This window comes from Oncorhynchus mykiss, chromosome 12 (assembly GCF_013265735.2).
Source record: "Oncorhynchus mykiss isolate Arlee chromosome 12, USDA_OmykA_1.1, whole genome shotgun sequence".
Classification (NCBI taxonomy): domain Eukaryota; kingdom Metazoa; phylum Chordata; class Actinopteri; order Salmoniformes; family Salmonidae; genus Oncorhynchus; species Oncorhynchus mykiss.
The window spans coordinates 20288612-20314562 of NC_048576.1; the positions used below are offsets into that span (position 1 = coordinate 20288612).

Here is a 25951-nt window from a genome sequence, read left to right on the forward strand (position 1 = left end):
CATGTCAAAGGCATCAGTTACCATGTCAAAGACATCAGTTACCATGTCAAAGACATCAGTTACCATGTCAAAGACCCCAGTTACCATGTCAAATATATCAGTTACCATGTCAAAGACATCAGTTACCATGTCAAAGACATCAGTTACCATGTAAAATATATCAGTTACCATGTCAAAGACATCAGTTACCATGTAAAATATATCAGTTACCATGTCAAAGACCCCAGTTACCATGTCAAATATATCAGTTACCATGTCAAAGACATCAGTTACCATGTCAAAGACATCAGTTACCATGTAAAATATATCAGTTACCATGTCAAAGACATCAGTTACCATATCAAATATATCAGTTACCATATCAAAGACATCAGTTACCAGGTCAAAGACATCAGTTACCATGTCAAAGACATCAGTTACCATATCAAAGACATCAGTTACCATGTCAAAGACATCAGTTACCATGTCAAAGACGTCAGTTACCATGTCAAAGACATCAGTTACCATGTCAAAGACATCAGTTACCATGTCAAAGACATCAGTTACCATGTCAAAGACGTCAGTTACCATGTCAAAGACGTCAGTTACCATGTCAAAGACATCAGTTACCATGTCAAATATATCAGTTACCATGTCAAAGACATCAGTTACCATGTCAAAGACGTCAGTTACCATGTCAAAGACGTCAGTTACCATGTCAAAGACATCAGTTACCATGTAAAATATATCAGTTACCATGTCAAAGACATCAGTTACCATGTCAAAGACATCAGTTACCATGTCAAAGACGTCAGTTACCATGTAAAATATATCAGTTACCATGTCAAAGACGTCAGTTACCATGTCAAAGACATCAGTTACCATGTAAAATATATCAGTTACCATGTCAAAGACATCAGTTACCATGTCAAAGACATCAGTTACCATGTCAAAGACATCAGTTACCATGTCAAAGACATCAGTTACCATGTCAAATATATCAGTTACCATGTCAAAGACATCAGTTACCATGTCAAAGACATCAGTTACCATGTCAAAGACATCAGTTACCATGTCAAAGACATCAGTTACCATGTCAAAGACGTCAGTTACCATGTCAAAGACGTCAGTTACCATGTCAAAGACATCAGTTACCATGTCAAATATATCAGTTACCATATCAAAGACCCCAGTTACCATGTCAAAGACATCAGTTACCATGTCAAAGACATCAGTTACCATGTCAAATATATCAGTTACCATATCAAAGACATCAGTTACCATGTCAAAGACATCAGTTACCATGTCAAAGACATCAGTTACCATGTCAAAGACATCAGTTACCATGTCAAATATATCAGTTACCATGTCAAAGACGTCAGTTACCATGTCAAAGATATCAGTTACCATGTCAAAGACATCAGTTACCATGTCAAATATATCAGTTACCATGTCAAAGACACCAGTTACCATGTCAAAGACATCAGTTACCATGTCAAAGACATCAGTTACCATGTCAAAGACCCCAGTTACCATGTGAAAGACATCAGTTACCATGTCAAAGATATCAGTTACCATGTCAAAGACGTCAGTTACCATGTCAAATATATCAGTTACCATGTCAAAGACACCAGTTACCATGTCAAAGACATCAGTTACCATGTCAAAGACATCAGTTACCATGTCAAAGACCCCAGTTACCATGTGAAAGACATCAGTTACCATGTCAAATATATCAGTTACCATGTCAAAGACATCAGTTACCATGTCAAAGACATCAGTTACCATGTCAAAGACCCCAGTTACCATGTCAAAGACATCAGTTACCATGTCAAAGACATCAGTTACCATGTCAAATATATCAGTTACCATGTCAAAGACATCAGTTACCATGTCAAAGACATCAGTTACCATGTCAAAGACATCAGTTACCATGTCAAATATATCAGTTACCATATCAAAGACATCAGTTACCATGTCAAAGATGTCAGTTACCATGTCAAAGACATCAGTTACCATGTCAAATATATCAGTTACCATATCAAAGACATCAGTTACCATGTCAAAGATGTCAGTTACCATGTCAAAGACATCAGTTACCATGTCAAATATATCAGTTACCATGTCAAAGATGTCAGTTACCATGTCAAAGGCATCAGTTACCATGTCAAAGACATCAGTTACCATGTCAAAGACATCAGTTACCATGTCAAAGACCCCAGTTACCATGTCAAATATATCAGTTACCATGTCAAAGACATCAGTTACCATGTCAAAGACATCAGTTACCATGTCAAATATATAAGTTACCTTGTCAAAGACATCAGTTACCATGTCAAATATATCAGTTACCATATCAAAGACATCAGTTACCATGTCAAATATATCAGTTACCATGTCAAAGACGTCAGTTACCATGTCAAATATATCAGTTACCATGTCAAAGACATCAGTTACCATGTCAAAGACATCAGTTACCATGTCAAATATATCAGTTACCATGTCAAAGACATCAGTTACCATGTCAAAGATGTCAGTTACCATGTCAAAGACATCAGTTACCATGTCAAATATATCAGTTACCATGTCAAAGATGTCAGTTACCATGTCAAAGACATCAGTTACCATGTCAAAGACATCAGTTACCATGATATCAAAGACATCAGTTACCATGTCAAAGATGTCAGTTACCATGTCAAAGACATCAGTTACCATGTCAAAGACGTCAGTTACCATGTCAAAGACATCAGTTACCATGTCAAATATATCAGTTACCATATCAAAGACATCAGTTACCATGTCAAAGATGTCAGTTACCATGTCAAAGACATCAGTTACCATGTCAAAGGCATCAGTTACCATGTCAAAGACATCAGTTACCATGTCAAAGACATCAGTTACCATGTCAAAGACCCCAGTTACCATGTCAAATATATCAGTTACCATGTCAAAGACATCAGTTACCATGTCAAAGACATCAGTTACCATGTCAAATATATCAGTTACCATGTCAAAGACATCAGTTTACCATGTCAAAGACATCAGTTACCATATCAAAGACATCAGTTACCATGTCAAAGACGTCAGTTACCATGTCAAAGACATCAGTTTACCATGTCAAATATATCAGTTACCATATCAAAGATATCAGTTACCATGTCAAAGACGCCAGTTACCATATCAAAGACATCAGTTACCATGTCAAAGACCCCAGTTACCATGTCAAAGATATCAGTTACCATGTCAAAGATGTCAGTTACCATATCAAAGACATCAGTTACCATGTCAAATATATCAGTTACCATGTCAAAGACGTCAGTTACCATATCAAAGACATCAGTTACCATGTCAAAGACATCAGTTACCAGGTCAAAGACATCAGTTACCATGTCAAAGACATCAGTTACCATGTCAAAGACATCAGTTACCATGTCAAAGACATCAGTTACCATGTCAAAGACGTCAGTTACCATGTCAAAGACATCAGTTACCATGTCAAAGACATCAGTTACCATGTCAAAGACATCAGTTACCATGTCAAAGACATCAGTTACCATGTCAAATATATCAGTTACCATGTCAAAGACATCAGTTACCATGTCAAATATATCAGTTACCATATCAAAGACATCAGTTACCATGTCAAATATATCAGTTACCATGTCAAAGACGTCAGTTACCATGTCAAATATATCAGTTACCATGTCAAAGACATCAGTTACCATGTCAAAGACATCAGTTACCATGTCAAATATATCAGTTACCATGTCAAAGACATCAGTTACCATATCAAAGACATCAGTTACCATGTCAAAGACATCAGTTACCATGTCAAAGACATCAGTTACCATGTCAAAGATGTCAGTTACCATGTCAAAGACATCAGTTACCATGTCAAAGACATCAGTTACCATGTCAAATATATCAGTTACCATATCAAAGACATCAGTTACCATGTCAAAGACATCAGTTACCATGTCAAAGACATCAGTTACCATATCAAAGACATCAGTTACCATGTCAAAGACATCAGTTACCATGTCAAAGACATCAGTTACCATGTCAAATATATCAGTTACCATGTCAAAGACCCCAGTTACCATGTCAAAGACGTCAGTTACCATGTCAAAGACATCAGTTACCATGTCAAATATATCAGTTACCATGTCAAAGACATCAGTTACCATGTCAAAGACATCAGTTACCATGTCAAAGACATCAGTTACCATGTCAAAGACATCAGTTACCATGTCAAAGACATCAGTTACCATGTCAAAGACATCAGTTACCATGTCAAAGACGTCAGTTACCATGTCAAAGACATCAGTTACCATGTCAAAGACATCAGTTACCATGTCAAAGACATCAGTTACCAGGTCAAAGACATCAGTTACCATGTCAAAGACATCAGTTACCATGTCAAAGACATCAGTTACCATGTCAAAGACATCAGTTACCATGTCAAAGACGTCAGTTACCATGTCAAAGACATCAGTTACCATGTCAAAGACATCAGTTACCATGTCAAAGACATCAGTTACCATGTCAAAGACATCAGTTACCATGTCAAATATATCAGTTACCATGTCAAAGACATCAGTTACCATGTCAAATATATCAGTTACCATATCAAAGACATCAGTTACCATGTCAAATATATCAGTTACCATGTCAAAGACGTCAGTTACCATGTCAAATATATCAGTTACCATATCAAAGATATCAGTTACCATGTCAAAGACATCAGTTACCATGTCAAATATATCAGTTACCATGTCAAAGACATCAGTTACCATATCAAAGACATCAGTTACCATGTCAAAGACATCAGTTACCATGTCAAAGACATCAGTTACCATGTCAAAGATGTCAGTTACCATGTCAAAGACATCAGTTACCATGTCAAAGACATCAGTTACCATGTCAAATATATCAGTTACCATATCAAAGACATCAGTTACCATGTCAAAGACATCAGTTACCATGTCAAAGACATCAGTTACCATATCAAAGACATCAGTTACCATGTCAAAGACATCAGTTACCATGTCAAAGACATCAGTTACCATGTCAAATATATCAGTTACCATGTCAAAGACATCAGTTACCATGTCAAAGACATCAGTTACCATGTCAAAGACATCAGTTACCATGTCAAAGACATCAGTTACCATGTCAAAGACATCAGTTACCATGTCAAAGACATCAGTTACCATGTCAAATATATCAGTTACCATATCAAAGACATCAGTTACCATGTCAAATATATCAGTTACCATATCAAAGACATCAGTTACCATGTCAAAGACGTCAGTTACCATGTCAAAGACATCAGTTACCATGTCAAAGACATCAGTTACCATGTCAAATATATCAGTTACCATATCAAAGACATCAGTTACCATGTCAAAGACGTCAGTTACCATGTCAAAGACCCCAGTTACCATGTCAAAGACATCAGTTACCATGTCAAAGACATCAGTTACCATGTCAAATATATCAGTTACCATGTCAAAGACATCAGTTACCATGTCAAAGACATCAGTTACCATGTCAAAGACATCAGTTACCATGTCAAAGACATCAGTTACCATGTCAAAGACATCAGTTACCATGTCAAAGACATCAGTTACCATGTCAAAGACATCAGTTACCATGTCAAATATATCAGTTACCATATCAAAGACATCAGTTACCATGTCAAAGACGTCAGTTACCATGTCAAAGACATCAGTTACCATGTCAAAGACATCAGTTACCATGTCAAATATATCAGTTACCATATCAAAGACATCAGTTACCATGTCAAAGACGTCAGTTACCATGTCAAAGACATCAGTTTACCATGTCAAATATATCAGTTACCATATCAAAGATATCAGTTACCATGTCAAAGACGCCAGTTACCATATCAAAGACATCAGTTACCATGTCAAAGACCCCAGTTACCATGTCAAAGATATCAGTTACCATGTCAAAGATGTCAGTTACCATATCAAAGACATCAGTTACCATGTCAAATATATCAGTTACCATGTCAAAGACGTCAGTTACCATATCAAAGACATCAGTTACCATGTCAAAGACATCAGTTACCAGGTCAAAGACATCAGTTACCATGTCAAAGACATCAGTTACCATGTCAAAGACATCAGTTACCATGTCAAAGACATCAGTTACCATGTCAAAGACGTCAGTTACCATGTCAATGACATCAGTTACCATGTCAAAGACATCAGTTACCATGTCAAAGACATCAGTTACCATGTCAAAGACATCAGTTACCATGTCAAAGACGTCAGTTACCATGTCAAAGACATCAGTTACCATGTCAAAGACATCAGTTACCATGTCAAAGACATCAGTTACCATGTCAAATATATCAGTTACCATGTCAAAGACATCAGTTACCATGTCAAAGACGTCAGTTACCATGTCAAAGACATCAGTTACCATGTCAAAGATATCAGTTACCATGTCAAAGACATCAGTTACCATATCAAAGATATCAGTTACCATGTCAAAGACATCAGTTTACCATGTCAAAGACATCAGTTACCATGTCAAAGATATCAGTTACCATGTCAAAGACATCAGTTTACCATGTCAAAGACATCAGTTACCATATCAAAGACATCAGTTACCATGTCAAAGACGTCAGTTACCATGTCAAAGACATCAGTTTACCATGTCAAATATATCAGTTACCATATCAAAGATATCAGTTACCATGTCAAAGACGCCAGTTACCATATCAAAGACATCAGTTACCATGTCAAAGACCCCAGTTACCATGTCAAAGATATCAGTTACCATGTCAAAGATGTCAGTTACCATATCAAAGACATCAGTTACCATGTCAAATATATCAGTTACCATGTCAAAGACGTCAGTTACCATATCAAAGACATCAGTTACCATGTCAAAGACATCAGTTACCAGGTCAAAGACATCAGTTACCATGTCAAAGGCATCAGTTACCATGTCAAAGACATCAGTTACCATGTCAAAGACATCAGTTACCATGTCAAAGACGTCAGTTACCATGTCAAAGACATCAGTTACCATGTCAAAGACATCAGTTACCATGTCAAAGACATCAGTTACCATGTCAAAGACATCAGTTACCATGTCAAAGACATCAGTTACCATGTCAAATATATCAGTTACCATGTCAAAGACATCAGTTACCATGTCAAAGACGTCAGTTACCATGTCAAAGACATCAGTTACCATGTCAAAGATATCAGTTACCATGTCAAAGACATCAGTTACCATGTCAAAGACATCAGTTACCATGTCAAAGATATCAGTTACCATGTCAAAGACATCAGTTACCATGTCAAAGACGTCAGTGCCATATCATTTGAGGGATATGTTACATAATGTTTATTTATGGTTTGTCTTTCTCCAGATCTCAGGAAGACGTTTGACCAGGAGCCTCTGGGAAAGGAAGTGTCTCTAGAACAGGAAGTGCTTCTTCAATGCCGCCCCCCAGAAGGAATCCCTGCTGCTGAGGTAAGGGTCAAAGGTTATGACTCAAAGCTACAGTGACTCTCTGGTATTTTGTAGTCCAATGAATGAACATAAATAGTCAAGTAAAGCGGGTAACCTTAACTGGTTTAACAAACACTTATACTGAAAGTCAGCCTGAAAATGCAGAATTTTGTTGTGTCGCTGGAGCTTCTTAGCAGCAGAACTTAAAGCTGTAGCCCCATAATGTCAGATACACTGGGACCCCATGTCTTTAGTCCTTCTTAACAGATGGCAACTCCATGACAAAGCAATACGATGTACAGCTCTTAAAACAACCAAATGTTTTCCAGACTCATTGTGTGTCTTTTTTTACCCACCGATAAAGTTGAAGGAAATCCTTCAATTGCACTTCCTGCAGGGAAGATTAGCCAAATGAATTGTCCTGCTCTGAAGGAGAGGTTTGGTAGTAGAGCTGCAGGGACTGTTAGAGCTAGTTTCCTCACCCTCAATTACCATTGTTCCTGATGTGTTATAGCTCCCACCATCAACCACATTCCTGGAAGCTTGTTTTAATAAACAAAATGTATTAATAGTGATTGCTAGAATCTTAAGAGGGTGTATCTTATAAGTGGCCTAGTAGATTTGAGATTTAAGTTGTATTGTAAGCATGCCCCTTTCAAAAAATTTAGAATAACAGATATTGCCTTTGTTTCACTCCAGATTGACTGTCCTTGACCAGCACAAAAACATCCTGTGGTGTACTGCACTAGCATCGAATTGTCCCTGCGATATGCAACTTTTCAGGGAAGTCAGGAACCAATATACACAGTCAGTTAAGAAAGCAAAGGCTAGCTTTTTCAAACAGAAATTTGAATCCTGCAGCACTAATTCCAAAAAGTTTTGGGACACTGTAAAGTCCATGGAGAATAAGAGCACCTCCTCCCAGCTGCCCACTGCACTGAGGCTAGGAAACACTGTCTCCACCAATAAATCCACGATAATCAAGAATTTCAATAAGCATTTCTCTACGGCTGGCCATGCTTTCCACCTGGCTACCACAACCCCGGCCAACAGCCCTGCACCTCCCATAGAAAAATGGCCCAAGCCCCCCCCCCCCCCCCCCCCCAGCTTCTCCTTCACCCTAATCCAGACAGCTGATGTTCTGATAGAGCTGCAAAATCTGGATCCCTGCAAATCAACTGGGCTAGACAATCTAGAGTCTAGATTCTAGACCCTCTCTTCCTAAAATGTTTCGCTGTCATTGTTGCAACCCCTATTTACTAGTCTGTTCAACCTCTCTTTTGTATCGTCTGAGATTCCTAAAGATTGGAAAGCGGACACGGTCATCCCCCTCTTCAAAGGGGGAGACACTCTAGACCCAAACTGTTACAGACCTATATCCATCCTGCCCTACCTTTCTAAAGTCTTCGAAAGCCAAGTGAACAAACAGATCACCAACCATTTCGAATCCCACCGTACCTTCTTCGCTATGCAATCCGGTTTCCAAGCTGGTCATGGGTGCACCTCAGTCACGCTCAAGGTCCTAAACGATATCATAACCGCCATCGACCTGGCCAAGGCTTTAGGTGTCTGGCTAGACTGTAAACTCTCCTTCCAGACTCATATTAAGCATCTCCAATCCAAAATGAAATCTAGAATCGGCTTCCTATTTCTCAACAAAGCCTCCTTCACTCTTGCTGTCAAACATACCCTCGTAAATCTGACTATCCTACCGATCCTTGACTTCGACGATGTCATTTACAAAATAGCCTCCAACACTCCTCAGCAAATTGGATGTAGTCTATCACAGTGCAATCCGTTTTGTCACCTAAGCCCCATATGCTCTCCTCGCTACATTTTCGTCGCCAAACCCACTGGCTCCAGTTCATCTATAAGTCTTTGCTAGGTAAAACTCCGCCTTATCTCAGCTCACTGGTCACCATAGCAACACCCACCCATAGCACGTGCTCCAGCAGGTATATTTCACTGGTCATCCCCAAAGCCAACACCTTATTTCGCTGCCTTTTCTTCCAGTTCTCGGCTGCAATGACTGGAACGAATTGCAAAAATCACTGAAGTTGGAGACGTATATATCCCTCACTAACTTTAAGCATCAGCTACCTGAGCAGCTTACCGATCGCTGCAGCTGTACACAGCCCATCTGTAAATAGCCCATCCAACCAACTATCTACCTCATCCCATATTTGTTTTTGTTTTTTTCCGCTCTTTTGCACAGTAGTATTTTTACTTGCACATCATCATCTGCACATCTATCACTTCAGTGTTAATGGCTAAATTGTAATTACTTCGCTACTATGGCCTATTTATTGCCTTACCTCCTTACTCCATTTGCACACACTGTATATATATTTTTCTATTGTGTTATTGACTGTACCTTTGTTTATTCCATGTGTAACTCTGTGTTATGTTGTTGTTGCACTGCTTTGCTTTATCTTGGCCAGGTCGCAGTTGTAAATGAGAACTTGTTCTCAACTGGTCTACCTGGTTAAATAAAGGTGAAATAAAATCAAAAATAAATCTGCTTTAAGAAGGTATTGTATCTGGCTCAGGTATGCCGACCAATCAGGATGCCTTAGTGAACTAAATTAGACAATGCCCATAACTAGAAGTAAAAGTTATATTCTATGTCAAACTCTCTTTATGTCAGAATAGAACATTGTTTTTTCAGTAGCTTGTCTCAGTCATTCTATTATAATAGTACTGAGTTGTTCCACACATTCTAATGCCCAGAAAAGCACTCCTCTTTCAGCTGCTTCCTCACTGGGCTTTTCATGGCCATGTTTGGGTATTTCCTGAAGGCTGGCCAGTCATCACAATGTGGGTAAGGGAGGGACAATGTGTAGTTATCGGCAATAAGAGCAGGGCTCCTAAACTGTGTCACTGTGTATTATCCTCCATCTGCCAAGTAGCACCCCTCCCTACCCACATCGTCCCTATTCTACAACCTGACGGATGTGGTGAATTCTAAGGCCTGAGTCATCGAGTACAGGGACATGGAGAGAAAGAGGGAGGATGAAAGGAGGAGAGGGACAGGGAGTGAAAGAGAGAGAGAGAAATAGAAAGAGGGGGAGAGAGTTAGTGTGTGACAGAATTTGTGAGCTTTGGAGTGAGTTCTTCACAGGTCTGAACTCTCAAAAGGCCTGCGACTGACCCGGAAAAGCTGAGTTAAGTGAGTGGAACTGCCTTGCTAATATCCCCGATGAGAAATACTGACCTACTAAATGGAGTAAAGTTAGGGCCAAACTCTCTGGAAAACTCTCTTTAGGCTTTTTCTATTGGTGATTCCGAGTGATGCCAATCAAGCTTCTCTCTGATTGGCTCAGTGGGATAATTAAGACTCAACAGGAGCACAATTGTGATGACACACCTGTGCTCATCAAGGCCTTACTGTTACTGTAGCAACACAGCTGTGCGCTGACAGGGCAGAGAGAATCACTGTCATCACTGTCATCATCAACCAAGGATAATGAAGTCTGAATAGAATGACAGATTGTAGTTTGGAATGAAAAGGGACTGGAGGGGGTACTGTATTGAAGTGAAGCCTAGGCCGACCGCCACCACTTGTGGAGAGAGGCAGGCATCCAACACCATTAATTACTCACACACACTTACCTCACTTGAAAAATAAAGACACCAGTCTATTATGCATATTTTCTGAAGTGAAACACAGCTGTTGAGGAAGAGAAAAACACCCCAACTGATCCTGAGAGCCTTTTTTCTCTCTCTGTCTGTCAGGCATTTTCTCACACAAACGCTTCAGGAATCCGGCTAGTGATAAACAGATGGGCCCAAGTCTGTGGTTGCATATGCATCTGCAGAAATATGTAGCAGGGTCACTGCAGAAGAAATATCTGTCATATTCCAGCCACAGGGAGACAGAGAGGGAGAGAGAGGGAGAAGAGCTGTTGAAGGTTGCTGGGTTTGGATCCAGTGGGTTGTCAGTTCTCTCTGTGACTCTTTTACTGGATGTCTATGACCAGGCCATGCCAGGCCATGCCAGGCCAGAGTGAGTGAGGCAGGCAGGCAGGAAGGCACTGGCATCGTAGAGAGACTGTGGCCCATGTCAGTGTGTCAATTCTGCCCATGTCTTACAGCACTATGCTAAATCATTTAGATGGATTCTCATGGAAAGCTGTCTTTTCCAAGGATTCACATCACACATTCTAATAAAACAAAACATGTGCTCACACACACAGTTTGACTTGGTATGGACCTTGGATCCTGGAAGCAGCTTTTTTATTTTCTCTGGTACTTTATTACTGTAGGAAGGTCATTATATGTTGCTGGATTGAACATCGCCTCTGAAGACGCAATTGCTGGTGGTCAGTTTGTATCGTGAATGTAGCTGCGGAAGAATAGAAGAGTAGCTGCGGAAGAATAGAAGAGTAGCTGCGGAAGAATAGAAGAGTAGCTGCGGAAGAATAGAAGAGTAGCTGCGGCTTTCGCAGCAGATTTTTTATGTATTTAATCTTTATTTAACTAGGCAATACTGTTAAGAACAAATTCTTATTTTCAATGACGGACTAGGAACAGTGGGTTAACTGCCTGCCTGTTCAGGGGAAGAACAACAGATTTGTACCTTGTCAGCTTGGGGGTTTGAACTTGCAACCTTCTGGTTACTAGTCCAACACTCTAACCACTAGGCTACCCTGCCACCCAGATAATGGGGATCCTAATAAAATAGCAAATACCAAATGTATGTCAAAATCGCAATAGTATTACTACAAAATGATGAATGTTTTCTGAGGACAACAATAGCTAGGTTTCCATCCAACTGGCAACAGATTTTCATTTTCCCACCAGTGGTGTGTTTCCACCGAAGTCACAGCTGCTCCCGCTCCCCCTCTCTGGCACTCGAGGGCGCCAGGCAGCCCTTCCTTACGCACACCTGTCACCATCATGCGCAGCTGTGCAATATTGGCCTCACCTGGACTCAATTACTTTGTTGATTGCCCTTCTATATCTGTCTGTTCCTCAGTTGGTTCTCTGTGTCAGCATTATTGTCATTGATGTCTTATTTTTCCCATGACCATATACTGTTCCTGTTCTGTTTCATGTCAGTTTTGTATTAAATGTTCACTCCCTGTACTTGGTTCTCGTCTCCAGTGTCGATCCCTACAAAATGTGCCTACTCTGGTCTTGGCACCTGCGCTCTTACCAACAGCTTGCAGGTACAGTTTGTGTAGGCTGTGCAGGTAGGCTAGTCTACTTAATGAGATTATTATGGATAAGAGTGAGAATATTTGTATTTGTCAAACGGCAATCGAGGCTCCTCAGAGGAGGAGCCATCCTCGTCATTGAATTTCATAAAAATAAAGTCAAACTTAAAAATAATTGTCCTTTTTAGATAAAACTATGCTAAATAATTTATTAAAACACACTGTTTTGCAAAAAAGGTCTACAGTAGCCTTAACAGCAAGGGTAGGGTAGCACCATAGTGTAGCTGGAGGACAGCTAGTTTCTGTCCTCCTCTGGGTACATTGACATCAATACAAAACCTATGAGGCTTATGATTCTCACCCCCTTCCATAGACTTACACAGTAATTATGACAACCTCCGGAGGACATCCTCCAACATATCAGATCTCTTGCAGTATGAACTGACATGTTGTCCACCCAATCAATGAATCTAGTACTGAAAGGATAAGCTACAGCTAGTTAGCACTGCAGTGCATAAAATGTCTTGACTAATTAACTCAAAGAAAGAGAAAGACAATAGTTTAACCGTTTTGAACTAATATATTTATTTAAAAATGAAGGACAAGCATTAGAGAAAGAGTGAGAGAGAGAGAGAAAGAGAGCTAGCTATATTACATTGTATTTTTTGTTCACTTCACAAGCTAGTTTAGCCTACTCAAACACCCGGCTCAGAGAGGAATGCTATGTTAGCTAGCTGGATATGGCTATCCAAACATGGAATTCTTCTAAGTCTTGTAAGCTTTTGGTTTTATTAATTTATTGCCACCACGGCCTGCTAAACTGTAACTGCTAAACTACTTGCTGCCTACACTGTACTGCGTGATTGTAGTGGGTTTACTTATGATGCAGGTAGGCTGTGTGTAGCGGTCAGCGGTTATGATATGAAGGTTCGGCTTGGAAAAGTTTTTTCACCTGGTCACAGCCAGCTGACGTGTTGTGCACAAGCGAAGGGAAAAGGTGAGAAAGAGTAGGTCTGTCACCTTGACTACTCAACATTTTCTACCGAGCCTGTGTACCTACATTGTAAACATTAATTCATAGGCCAGGTTGTAGCAACCTCATTATGGTATGAGGACAATTGAAGTAACATGTAAGCCTAAAACTATCGATGTTACATTGCGCTGGGTATGAACAGCAGTTATCCCATACAACACAATGCCATACAACACTCCTTCCGTGGCCTCCAACTGCTCTTGAAAGCTAGTAAAACTAAATGCATGCTCTTCAACCAATCACTGCCCACACCCGCCCGCCCGACTAGCATCACTACTTCCACTACTTCACCACGGTTCTGACTTAGAATATGTGGACAACTACAAATCCTAGGTGTCTGGCTAGACTGTAAACTCTCCTTCTAGACTCATATTAAGCATCTCCAATCCAAAATGAAATCTAGAATCGGCTTCCTATTTCGCAACAAAGCCTCCTTTACTCATGCCACCAAACATACCCTCGTAAATCTGATCATCCTTCCGATCCTCGACTTTGGTGATGTCATTTACAAAATAGCCTCCAACACTCGACTCAGGAAACTGGATTTAATCTATCGCAGTGCCATCCGCTTTGTCACCAAAGCCCCATATGTCACTAACCACTGCGACCTGTATGCTCTCGTCGGCTGGCCCTCGCTATATATTCTTCGCCAGACCCACTGGCTCCAGGTCATCTATAAGTCTTTGCTAGATAAAGCTAGGTAAAGCTCTGTCTTATCTCAGCTCACTGGTCACTATAACAACACGCACCAGTAGCACGGGCTCCAGCAGGTATATTTCACTGGTCATCCCCAAAGCAAACACGCACTTTGGCTGCCTTTCCTTCCAGTTCTCTGCTGCCAACGAATTGCAAAAATCGCTGAAGTTGGAGACTTATATCTCCCTCACTAACTTTAAGCATCCGCTATCTGAGCAGCTTACCGATCGCTGCAGCTGTACATAGCCCACCCAACTACCTACCACATCCCCATATTGTTTTTATTTACTTTTTTGCTCTTTTGCACACCAGTATTTCTACTTGCACATCATCATTTGCACATCTATCACTTCAGTGTTAATTTTCTAAATTGTAATTACTTCGCTACTATGGCCTATTTATTGCCTTACCTCCTTACTCCATTTGCACACACTGTATACAGATTTTTCTATTGTGTTATTGACTGTACTTTTGTTTATCCTATGTGTAACTCTGTGTTGTTTTTTGTCGCACTGCTTTGCTTTATCTTGGCCAGGTCACAGTTGTTCTCAACTGGCCTACCTGGATAAATAAAGGTGAAATAAAATACATTTCAAAAATCCAATATGCTGAAATAAAAATAAGGTAGAAAAAAAATATTGTCCTCCCTCATCTTAAACGTCACCGACCGCCACTGGCATCAATATCACCTTGCAATTTCACCACCTTGTGAAGTTCATCATAACTTATTTCATCTGTAGCCTAATAAACTGCATGCTTTCCTGTGTCATAGTGAGAGGATTGCACACCATGTCATCGCTTAACTCCAAGTTGATTTCGATATGATGGTTATTACAGTGCATTGTGTTATGTTGCAGCCTTATTCTCGAATATATTAAATATATATTTATTCTCATCAATCTACGCACAATAATTCTTCCATTTAATTTTAGCAAATGTATTAAACTTAAAAAATTGAAATATCTTATTTACATAGAGAAGAATGGGAGAAACTCCCCAAATGCACTGCATATCAATATTTGCGCACCACCATTTCTCGCATAATTAATTTTACAGACACAAAAAGATCACACCATGTCGAACAAACAAATGATCTGTCGGCGTTTATAAAATTGTACCGAAACGACCCGTATCCATCACAGGTGTCGTGATGAGTTTTTTTACGATATGACTTTACTCACATAAATACTGTGGATGGAAACTTGCTTAATTTCTATTCTCCCACTGGTGCTGTTTTAAAAGGGATTATCAACATGTTATACGTAATGACATCCATGCAACACACCCACCACATTAATGGAGCATGGTCGTAATTGCAGATATGATTATCTGAGGTTACATACTTCTACAGTTGACCTTTTACAATATTTATCTGCTTCCATGTTTTTCTTATCTGTACTTTTCCAATCATTGGATTTATGTTGCATTGAGGCACATAATAGTGAAAAGATGATCAAGGTTTATACATGTAGTGTGATGCATGTAGTATAACAAAAAATACTGCTTTATGACAAACTGTTTTTAAAAGCACCAGTTGGTGTGTGTTTTTGTGGTTTAAAACCTGCCCTGACATCAATGATCCATTGATGCTGACCCATAATAGTCTAAATAAGCTGCATTGATTCAATCCCAGCGGGCAAAACTGGTTGTTACGATGCCTCTATAACAAGACAACAGTGTTTTAAACCAGAACACGACATCATTATGGCGTCCCAAGCCAAACTCCATCCACTCTGTTGATACAGCATACCTTCTTTTTGTGAAAAAGAAACAGAAACCTCTCAGTACACAGACACAGGGTTGGTATGTGTTCCTCCAGGGGCTGTGTTGAGACAGAGGAGGAATCCTGCCTTCACGCCTAACAGACCCTTCACACATCTAGATCCGATGCTACACATTAATATCTGATGTAACAATAGATAGTGGCACAAACACTTAGTTTGACACACAAATGAACACACACACACACACACACACACACGCGCACACACACACACACACACACACACACACACACACACACACACACACACACACACACACACACACACACACACACACACACACACACACACACACACACACACACATAAATACATACACACACACACACACACACACACACACACACACACACACACACACACACACACACACATAAATACATATACACTCAAAGAAAGCAAGCGGCAGCAGACATTTATTCTGGCTCCCCTCACCAACATTACCAATGGAGCTTTGGTTTGAGAGGACTGAAATACTGGCATTGAGGTTTCTGAAATAGCACAGCAATTGAGTCATTTAAATAAGTCTTACTGTATCCTCTGAATACATTAAACGCCAACCAGGCACCTCTAAAAGTCATTGTTACATGTGTTTCCATCCACATACATATGTAACAGGGTTGGTTATGTTTCCACACAAATATGTATTCGATTTAGTTGGTTGAATTTACATATGAATAAAGTGTGATGCCATTGGTTCCGCTTGCAGATAAGGGGGAGATCGCGAACGTCAATTCTTCCCAGTTTGACATTGGCCTGTAAGCAGTGGGTCTTTCTGAAATGCTGTATTCTATTTTAATATTTACAATGTGGACATGTCCTGATGTATTTATATGTGTACGGTACCTGTTAGATATTGGGGGCTTTCAGTGATGTATGTACTGTATGTTATTGAGTGAGTTAGCTAGCATGCTGTAAGTGTAATGGTCGTGTTAACTCCCTGCTAAGCCACAGTTGTTTCAAAGCCCGACCCTACAGCCATCAACATCATCGAGCTTTGCACATCTGATGGCCTGTCCTTTATCTACTTCCGCAGGTACTTCCACATATTGTACGTTGTCTCATTTGTGTCATTGTTATAACTGTTGATTACAAGCCCCATTCTGATGTTGACATGTAAGCGACGAGTCACGCATCCACAGCCATCAGCATGCTGTTGTCCTGGACACCTAATGTGCTTCCTTGTTTTCTATCGTCAGAATAAACATCAATCAACTGGGATCGCTGGCTAGAAAGTTATTTCTTTAATAACACAACGCAAGAGAGTTACGAAGTACCATCACATCTGTTACTCTGGTGACGAGACCAGTCTTCTTGTCTACGCTGGACACCTGTTACACATATTTAATGTCCTTAATCAAGAGCAGAGGGAAAATGTCATCTGAGAAGCTGTTGTAGTGGTGAAGGAGAACAAAAACGAGACCCCCATTTTGGCTCCTCGTGGTTTCTGTAAAGCTCAGTCATCTCCGACCACGGAGAGAGACTAGACCAGACGTAAGGGAGGAGGGGCAGATAGAGGGATAGAGGCAGAGAAGAGGGAGAGAAAATACTTTCTAGCCACCCGTGAGGTCAGACCCTTCCCTTGCTTTACCTCTGTGAGGCCCTTTTATGAAATCCCAGATCACACTAGTGACAGACAGACATTCTCCTCCATTCACACCATGAAGATGTGGCAAGCAGCTCACCTCCTCTCACACCATGAAGATGTGGCAAGCAGCTCACCTCCTCTCACACCATGAAGATGTGGCAAGCAGCTCACCTCCTCTCACACCATGAAGATGTGGCAAGCAGCTCACCTCCTCTCACACCATGAGGGTGTGGCAAGCAGCTCATCTCCTCTCACACCATGAAGATGTAGCAAGCAGCTCACCTCCTTTCACATCATGAGGATGTGGCAAGCAGCTCACCTCCTCTCACACCATGAGGATGTGGCAAGCAGCTCACCTCCTCTCACACCATGAGGATGTGGCAAGCAGCTCACCTCCTCTCACACCATGAGGATGTGGCAAGCAGCTCACCTCTTCTCACACCATGAGGATGTGGCAAGCAGCTCACCTCCTCTCACACCATGAGGATGTGGCAAGCAGCTCACCTCCTTTCACACCATGAAGATGTAGCAAGCAGCTCACCTCCTCTCACACCATGAGGATGTAGCAAGCAGCTCATGAAACCAACTTAAATCTGCCTTCTGAAAGAATGCAGCTTTATCGTTCTTCCCCTCCCTCCCTCCCTCGCTCGCTCTCTTTTTTATTTTCTTCTTTCTTCTCTTCCTGCTCGCCGTCTGTTTTTCCACTTCACTTGTCACAGCTCCCAGATAAATACAGGGTTCATGGGTGCCACTGCGCCTCCGCCGCGCGGTTGAGCATGTTGCCATGGAAGCAAGCTTTTAATTCAGGCATTTCGTCGGTCTGCCTGGGGTCCTGCAGTGTTATCATGGAAGTGTGTGTTCATTAGGGGGCCCCAGGGGAGAGAGTGTGTGTCAGGAGGCCAGGCCTAATCCCCACGGCAACTAACCCAATGACTGCCCGTCAGGCTCACCTCTTGGCAATCATCTCAGTCGTGATTTGTTCCTGGGTTATGATTCACCTCTAATAGCTCCGGCTCGCTACCTCCTTTTCTCTCTCTCCTGTCTTGCTGTTTGCTCTCTCTCATTCCTTTATTGCTCTCTGCTCTCTCCCATTCTCTTTATGTGTATCTCAGAGTCATAGAGTCAAAAGTGAACAAACATCCATTAGTAAATGCTCGAACAGAAATGTCAGAGCCTGTTTGTTTCACAACAGGAAGATGAAAGAGAGGTGTGTAGTACTGTGTACAGGACAATAACACCTGGGTCTCCTACAGGTCCTGGAGGGGATGATTCCTGTAGGAGCAGGCCTGAGTTGTCTATCATGACTCTAGGTACTAGGGACCATCCAGGACCTATACAATGGGCGGTGTCAGAGGAAAGCCCATAAAATTGTCAGAGACTCCAGTCACCCAAGTCATAGACTGTTTTCTCTGCTACCGCACGGCAAGCGGCGCCAAGTCTAGGACCAAAAGGCTCCATAACAGTGTCTACCCCCAAACCATAAGACTCCTGAACAATTAATCAAATAGCCACCAGACTATTTACATTGACCCCCCCCCCCCCTTTTGTACACTGCTGCTACTCTCTGTTTATTATCACTTCACCTCTACCTTCATGTACAAATTACCTCAACTAACTGGTACCCCTGTATGTAGCCTCGTTATTGTTATGTTATTGTGTTATTTTTTTATTAATTTTTATTTTTTACTTTAGTTTATTTGGTAAATATTTTGTTAACTCTTCTTGAACTGCACTATTGGTTAATAAGGGCTTATAAGTAAGCATTTCACGGTAAAGGCCTACACTTGTTGTATTCGGCGAATGTGACAAATAAAGTTTGATTTGATTAGGGTTGGGCGGTATCCATATATGACAATTTTCATATTGTTATACCGTCCTTCTCTCATCCTGGGATTTATGGTATTATCAGCTTTGTACACAAGTAGGCACAAAAAATCAAAAAAGCCCATTGGGTGTATATTACCAGAATGCTAACAAAATTAGCACAAATAATAGCGAATTTCCATAGAGGCTGCTAGCTAAATATGCTAACGAGCGCAAACGAAAATAAACGAATTGCAAAGACAGAAATCCAGCTCAGCATACTGAGTATACAAAACATTAGGAACACCTTCCTAATATTGAGTTGTAGGGATGTTCTCTTGATAATTGTGTGAATTGGACCCTTTTCCTGTCCTGCTTAGCATTCAAAATGTAACGGGTACTTTTGGGTGTCAGGGAAAATGTATGGAGTAAAAAGTACATTATTTTCTTTAGTAATGTAGTGGAGTAAAAGTAAAAGTTGGAAAAAAATTTATACAGTTAAGTAAAGTACAGAGACCCCAACAAACGACTTAAGTACAGCAGTACTTTAAAGTTTTTTTTACTTAAGTACTTTACACCACTGAGTAGTAGATAGTAGCTACCAAAAGTCATTTTTGGTGAGTTTGGACATCTACAAGCGAATGTGAATGAGAGACATTGTGCAAATAATCAACATTTTGATGCATGCTTGTCTGAAGGTTGAACAATACTGGCTCTGGAGCAGCATGAAAACTTCAAAGAAATATTTTAACAGTATTGACGTTATTGAAAAACCATCCAGTGACTATTTCCAAATACCTGGGTATATGGTATATACGGTATACCACCCAAGCCTACTCAGTACATCCACTGTTTACCTTTGTGCCTCCCCACCCACCCAGGACAGGGAGAGCAGTAGGCCAAGAATGAGATCTGACCAACAGCAGAAAACACAGTGAAGTAACCAAAGACAAACCTCAGACTAACGTCTGTTACATTCATATCCATAGCTCCCCCCTCAACAATATACAGTTAACGTACTATTATGTCAACTCAGGTAGACTATTTCAGATGCATTGTTGTTTTCCATTTCACTCTGACCATGAATAAATATATTGAAGAGCATTATACCCAGTAAGCCTACAGCACATACAGTACCAGTCAAAAGTTTGAACACACCTACTCATTCAAGGGATTTTCTTTATTTTAACTATTTTCTACATTGTAGAATAATAGTGACGACATCAAAACTATGAAATAGCACGTATGGAATCATGTAGTATCCAAAATAGTGTTAAACAAATCAAAATATATTTGATATTTGAGATTCTTCAAAGTAGCCACCCTTTGCCTTGATGACAGCTTTGTACACTCTTGGGATTCTCTCAACCAGCTTCACGAGGTAGTCACCTGGAATGCATTTCAATTAACAGGTGTGTTTTGTTAAAAGTTATTTTGTGGAATTTCTTTCCTTCTTAATGCGTTTGAGCCAATCAGTTGTGTTGTGACAAGATATGGGTGGTATACAGAAGATAGCCCTATTTGGTAAAAGACCAAGTCCATATCGTGGCAAGAACAGCTCAAAAGAGCAAAGAGAAACGAAGGTCAGTCAATACAGAACATTTCAAGAACTTTGAAAGTTTCTTCAAGTGTAGTCGCAAAAACCATCAAGCGCTATGATGGAACTGGCTCTCATGAGGACCGCCACAGGAAATGACCCAGGGTTTTCTCTGCTGTAGAGGATACGTTAATTAGCGTCACCAGCCACAGAAATTGCAGCCCAAATAAATGCTTCACAGAGTTCAAGTAACAGACACATCTCAACATCAACTGTTCAGAGGAGACTGCGTGAATCAGGCCTTCATGGTTGAGTTGCTGCAAAGAAACCACTACTAAAGGACACAAATAAGAACATGAGAATTGCTTGGGCCAAGAAATAGGACCAATAGACATTAGAATGGTGGTCCTTTGGTCTGTTGAGTCCAAATTTTAGATTTTGGGTTCCAACCGCTGTGTTTTTGTGAGACGCAGAGTAGGTGAACGGATGAGCTCCGCATCAAATCAAAACAAATTCACAACGACTACCATATACACACAAATGTAAAGGGAAGAATAAGAATATGTACATATAAATATATGGATGAGCGATGACCGTCTATCCAAATCTACCAATTATATGCATATCCTATCTTCTGGGCCTGAGTAGGAGGCAGTTTAATTTGGGCATGCTTTTCATCCAAAATTCCAAATGCTGCCCCCTACCCTGGAGAAGTTAATTTGCCCGTGAACAAGACGTCGATGTCCGAGACAGGACTGGTTTTCTTTTTGTAATCCGTGATTGTAGACCCATACGTCTCATGTTTGAGCTGTTGAATTGCGATTCTACTTTGTCTCTATACTGACGCTTTGCTTGTTTGATTGCCTTGCGGAGGGAATACCTACACTGTTTGAATTCGGTCATATTTCCAGTCGCCTTGCCATGATTACAAGCGGTGGTTTGCGCTTTTAGTTTTGTGCGAATGCTGCCATCAATCCACGGTTTCTGGTTAGCGAAGGTTTTAATAGTCACAGTGGGTACATCTCCAATGCACTTGCTTATAAACTCGCTCACCGAGTCAGCGTATATGTCGGTGTTATTGTCTGAGGCTACCCGGATCATATCCCAGTCCACGTGATCGAAGCAATCTTGAAGAGTGGAATCTGATTGGTCAGAGCAGCGTTGGATAAACCTGAGCACTGGCGTTTCCTGTTTTAGTGTCTGCCTATAGGATGGGAGCAACAAAATGGAGTCATGGTCAGATTTGCCAAACGGAGGGCTGGGGAGGGCTTTGTATGCATTGCGGAAGTTAGAGTAGCAATGGTCCAGAATGCTACCAGCTCGTGTCGCGCATTCGATATGCTGATAGAATTTAGGAAACCTTGATCTCAGATTAGCTTTGTTAAAATCCCCAGCTACAATAAATGCAGCCTCATATGGTTTCCAGTTTTCATAGAGTCCAGTGAAGTTCTTTCAGGGCGGTAACTTGTGCCCTAATTTCGTCCACCTTGTTATCTAAGTCTGACCAGTAGGCCACTCCACCTGCCTCTCCTGAGGCGACCGCATTGTTTTGGGTCGGCATCTGGGATTAGATCCCATATCCAGGGTGGAAATCCGAAAAAAGGATCTGCTTCGGGAAAGTCATATTCCTGGTTGGAATGTTGGTAAGTTGACGTCGCTTTTAATGTAATAACACTTGAGATTTTCTGGGCTAACAATGTAAGAAATAATACATAGCCATCTTGCTAACTTGCCATCTTGCATGTGTGGTTCCCACCATGAAGCATGGAGGAGGAGGTATGATGGTGTGGGGGTGCTTTGCTAGTGACACTGTCGGTGATTTCAAGGTTCAAGGTTCGCTTCACCAGCATGGCTACCACAGCATTCTGCAGAAATTTGCCATCTCATCTGGTTTGCGCTTTGTGGGAGTATAATTTGTTTTTCAGCCAGACAATGACACAACACACCTCAAGTGACCTTTCCTCCACAATCGCCCGACCTCAACCCAATTGAGATGGTTTGGGATAAGTTGGACCGCAGAGTGAAGGATAGTCCTCAGCTTATGTGGGAACTCTTTCAAGACTATTGGAAAAGCATTCCAGGTGATGCTGGTTGAGAGAATGCCAAGAGTGTGAAAAGCTGTCATCGAGGCAAAGGGTGGCTACTTTGAATAATCTAAAACCTAAAATCTATTTTGATTTGTTATTTTGATGTGTTATTTCATAGTTTTGATGTCTTCACTATTATTATACAATGTAGAAAATAGTAAAAATAAAGAAAATAACCTTGAATGACTAGGTGTGTCCAAACCTTTGACTGGTACTGTACCTTTCTGCATTCTGTCATATTAATATTTATACACATTGATTTGGCCCATATTTCCATATTTGTAGTCAGTGCAGATGCAGAGAATATAGTTTGTTTTCTAGCTCGCTGTGATTGAATAATCATTCTATAACTGTGTCTGGCTCGTTCTCCAGGTTGTGTCATTTGGGAATGTAGTGGAGATGTATAGTAATATGGAATATGAATCAATTACACTGTAGAGATGTTTACTTAGAGAGATCATTCAGTCATATAGCGAAGGAGACAACCTGTTAATCAGGCGTCCACAGAAAGGATCCAGTCTTACTTCATTTGGAATGTATTCCCTCTGTGACTTCTGGAATTTTTCCTTCCATCCAAATGATCCAACCACCCCAACCATTTCTCAGTGCTTTCCACCCCATGGGTTTGTCTTATATAAATGCAAAAACATATGAGCATTTTGCCCATCACTCTTCACAGCTCACAGCTGTGCGGGCCCTGGCCAAAAGTAGTGCATTACATAGGAAATAGGATGCCATTTCACACTAGGACAGTCTCAGTGTGGACGGGCGTGGCAGGCAGTGTGGCAGTGTGGCAGTGCCACCCAGCAGACAATTAGAGCTGTAGATGAGCCTCTCTGACACAGCTGACCTTCTTGACCTCCAGCGCTAATGAGGACATCTGTGCATGATAGGGCTTCCTGAGTGTGTTCTGACTGAAACACACATGCTAGGCTACACACACCCACACATGTACACACACACACACACACGCACACACACACACACACACACACACACACACACACACACACACACACACACACACACACACACACACACACACACACACACACACACACATACACACATACACACACACTCTCACACTCTCCTAAAACACACGTTTTTGAGTTCTTTTGATTGCTCACATCGTGGCTTTAAAATGTTTTATTAGGACTAGATTCTAAGGGTATCCACGGCAACCAGGTATAATTACATGTCTTATAGTATGAGTCATACTGAGTGAACAATGCTTTGAGTTTGAGTGACAAAGATGTGCCGTGGCAGTCTTCATACACAGACACACCCACACACACACACACACACAACCCTTTATTTGTTGAAGGTTTCCACCTCCTCATCTCTCCTCTCACTCCCTCCTTCTACCAGCGCTAAAAAGCTCTTTTGTTCAATTTTTAATTACCCTCTCACATAAAACAGCTCTTGACTTCTGAACACAGCCCGTTTGGAGAGGCTGCCTCTCTGATTGGTGCAAAATTGGATAACCACCTCTTTGTGCCGACTGTCAATCCCCATTACAAGAACAGGGATTTCACATACCCGCGGCTGTGGTTAACAGAAATATGTGTAGTGATTTCCAGAAGAAATGTTCATCATGTCTGTGAACTCCATCATGTCTTTGACACTCTTTCTTCCTATTTTCATCTTCATTAGTTTTATTGGGAGCTTTGTGCCAACCCTGTTGTCTCTCCATCAGAACAAAGAGAGAACAGGCCCAAAATGGTGATCATAATACAACTGTCAGATTTTAAACACATCAGATACTGTATATTCATAGGCAATCTTCACATGTGATGGGCCTGGCTTATCAGCCTCATTCACTATTTAAGACTATGTAAGGTTTTGAATGGCCTGTTCCCTTTAGTGTGAGGCAAGGTGGGTGTGTATTCCATTGGCACACAGAGGACCACACATACTCAGTACACACACAGGAACACACAGAACACACACAGCTCCAGCAGAACAAGGATAAAAATAGAATAACCACTGTCCCAGCAGGCAAGGACCAGGCCAATCAGTGTTCCACTATCACGCAGCTGTGCTAAACACACACACACACTTTTCTACAGCTTCCTGTTTGTGTGTGTTGTTTGCTTGTTTGCCTCCGTAAATGTAGTGATGCGTATAATCACTTGTGCTCGCCTCCCGCCCCATGGATTTATATGTAGTCCTTATTGATTTACGTTGGTGGACTTTTATGATCGTCGCTCTTTGCTATTATTATGTTGATCACTTTTTTTTTCACGATGGATTTAATCCACATCATGTTGATACTCACAATACATTTACCTCGATTGGTGTGCATACTGGCTTACAGGCGTTTATACAGAATGTGTTGTAAAACAATTTAGGGTGTTTTAGTTTCACCTTGTTTGGAGGAAACCAGAGTGCCACACCCTCTATCATGTATTTTCCTTATAGCTAACTGATGAAGCCACAACAGGATAGGTGTCAAAAGGACACTCTGACAAAGATACTAAGACAGATGAGATGTAATGACTGTTTATGTCAGACAACAAGGTTACTTCTCAGATATCATTCATCAGACATATTGAGATCACCTGTACCATGTTGTTTAGATCCTCTCTTCATCCTCACTCTCATCAGACATGTGGTCATCAGAGGAATCTCATCATCTCAGGGTTAAAAGACGAGAGGAGATGATAGGTGATTTGTGTTGTCTCCGCTTGCTGTTTGCTGTGCTCTGGCATTAAAGTGATAAATTATATGAGATGATATCTAACCGAAGCTGAAGAGACAAAACACAGTCTTCATCTCCTCTGCA

General features: G+C 40.9%; 1 protein-coding gene across 3 annotated transcripts in view; it reads left to right on the plus strand.

The window, feature by feature from the left end:
- Positions 1-25951, plus strand: part of LOC110537154 (netrin receptor UNC5C) — a 263198-nt gene that overhangs the window by 181266 nt on the left and 55981 nt on the right. For all 3 annotated transcript variants that reach the window (XM_036937158.1, XM_036937160.1, XM_036937159.1), the window contains one exon: positions 7394-7497. In XM_036937158.1, the coding sequence (XP_036793053.1) occupies positions 7394-7497 (104 nt within the window). The remainder of the gene's footprint in view (positions 1-7393; positions 7498-25951) is intronic.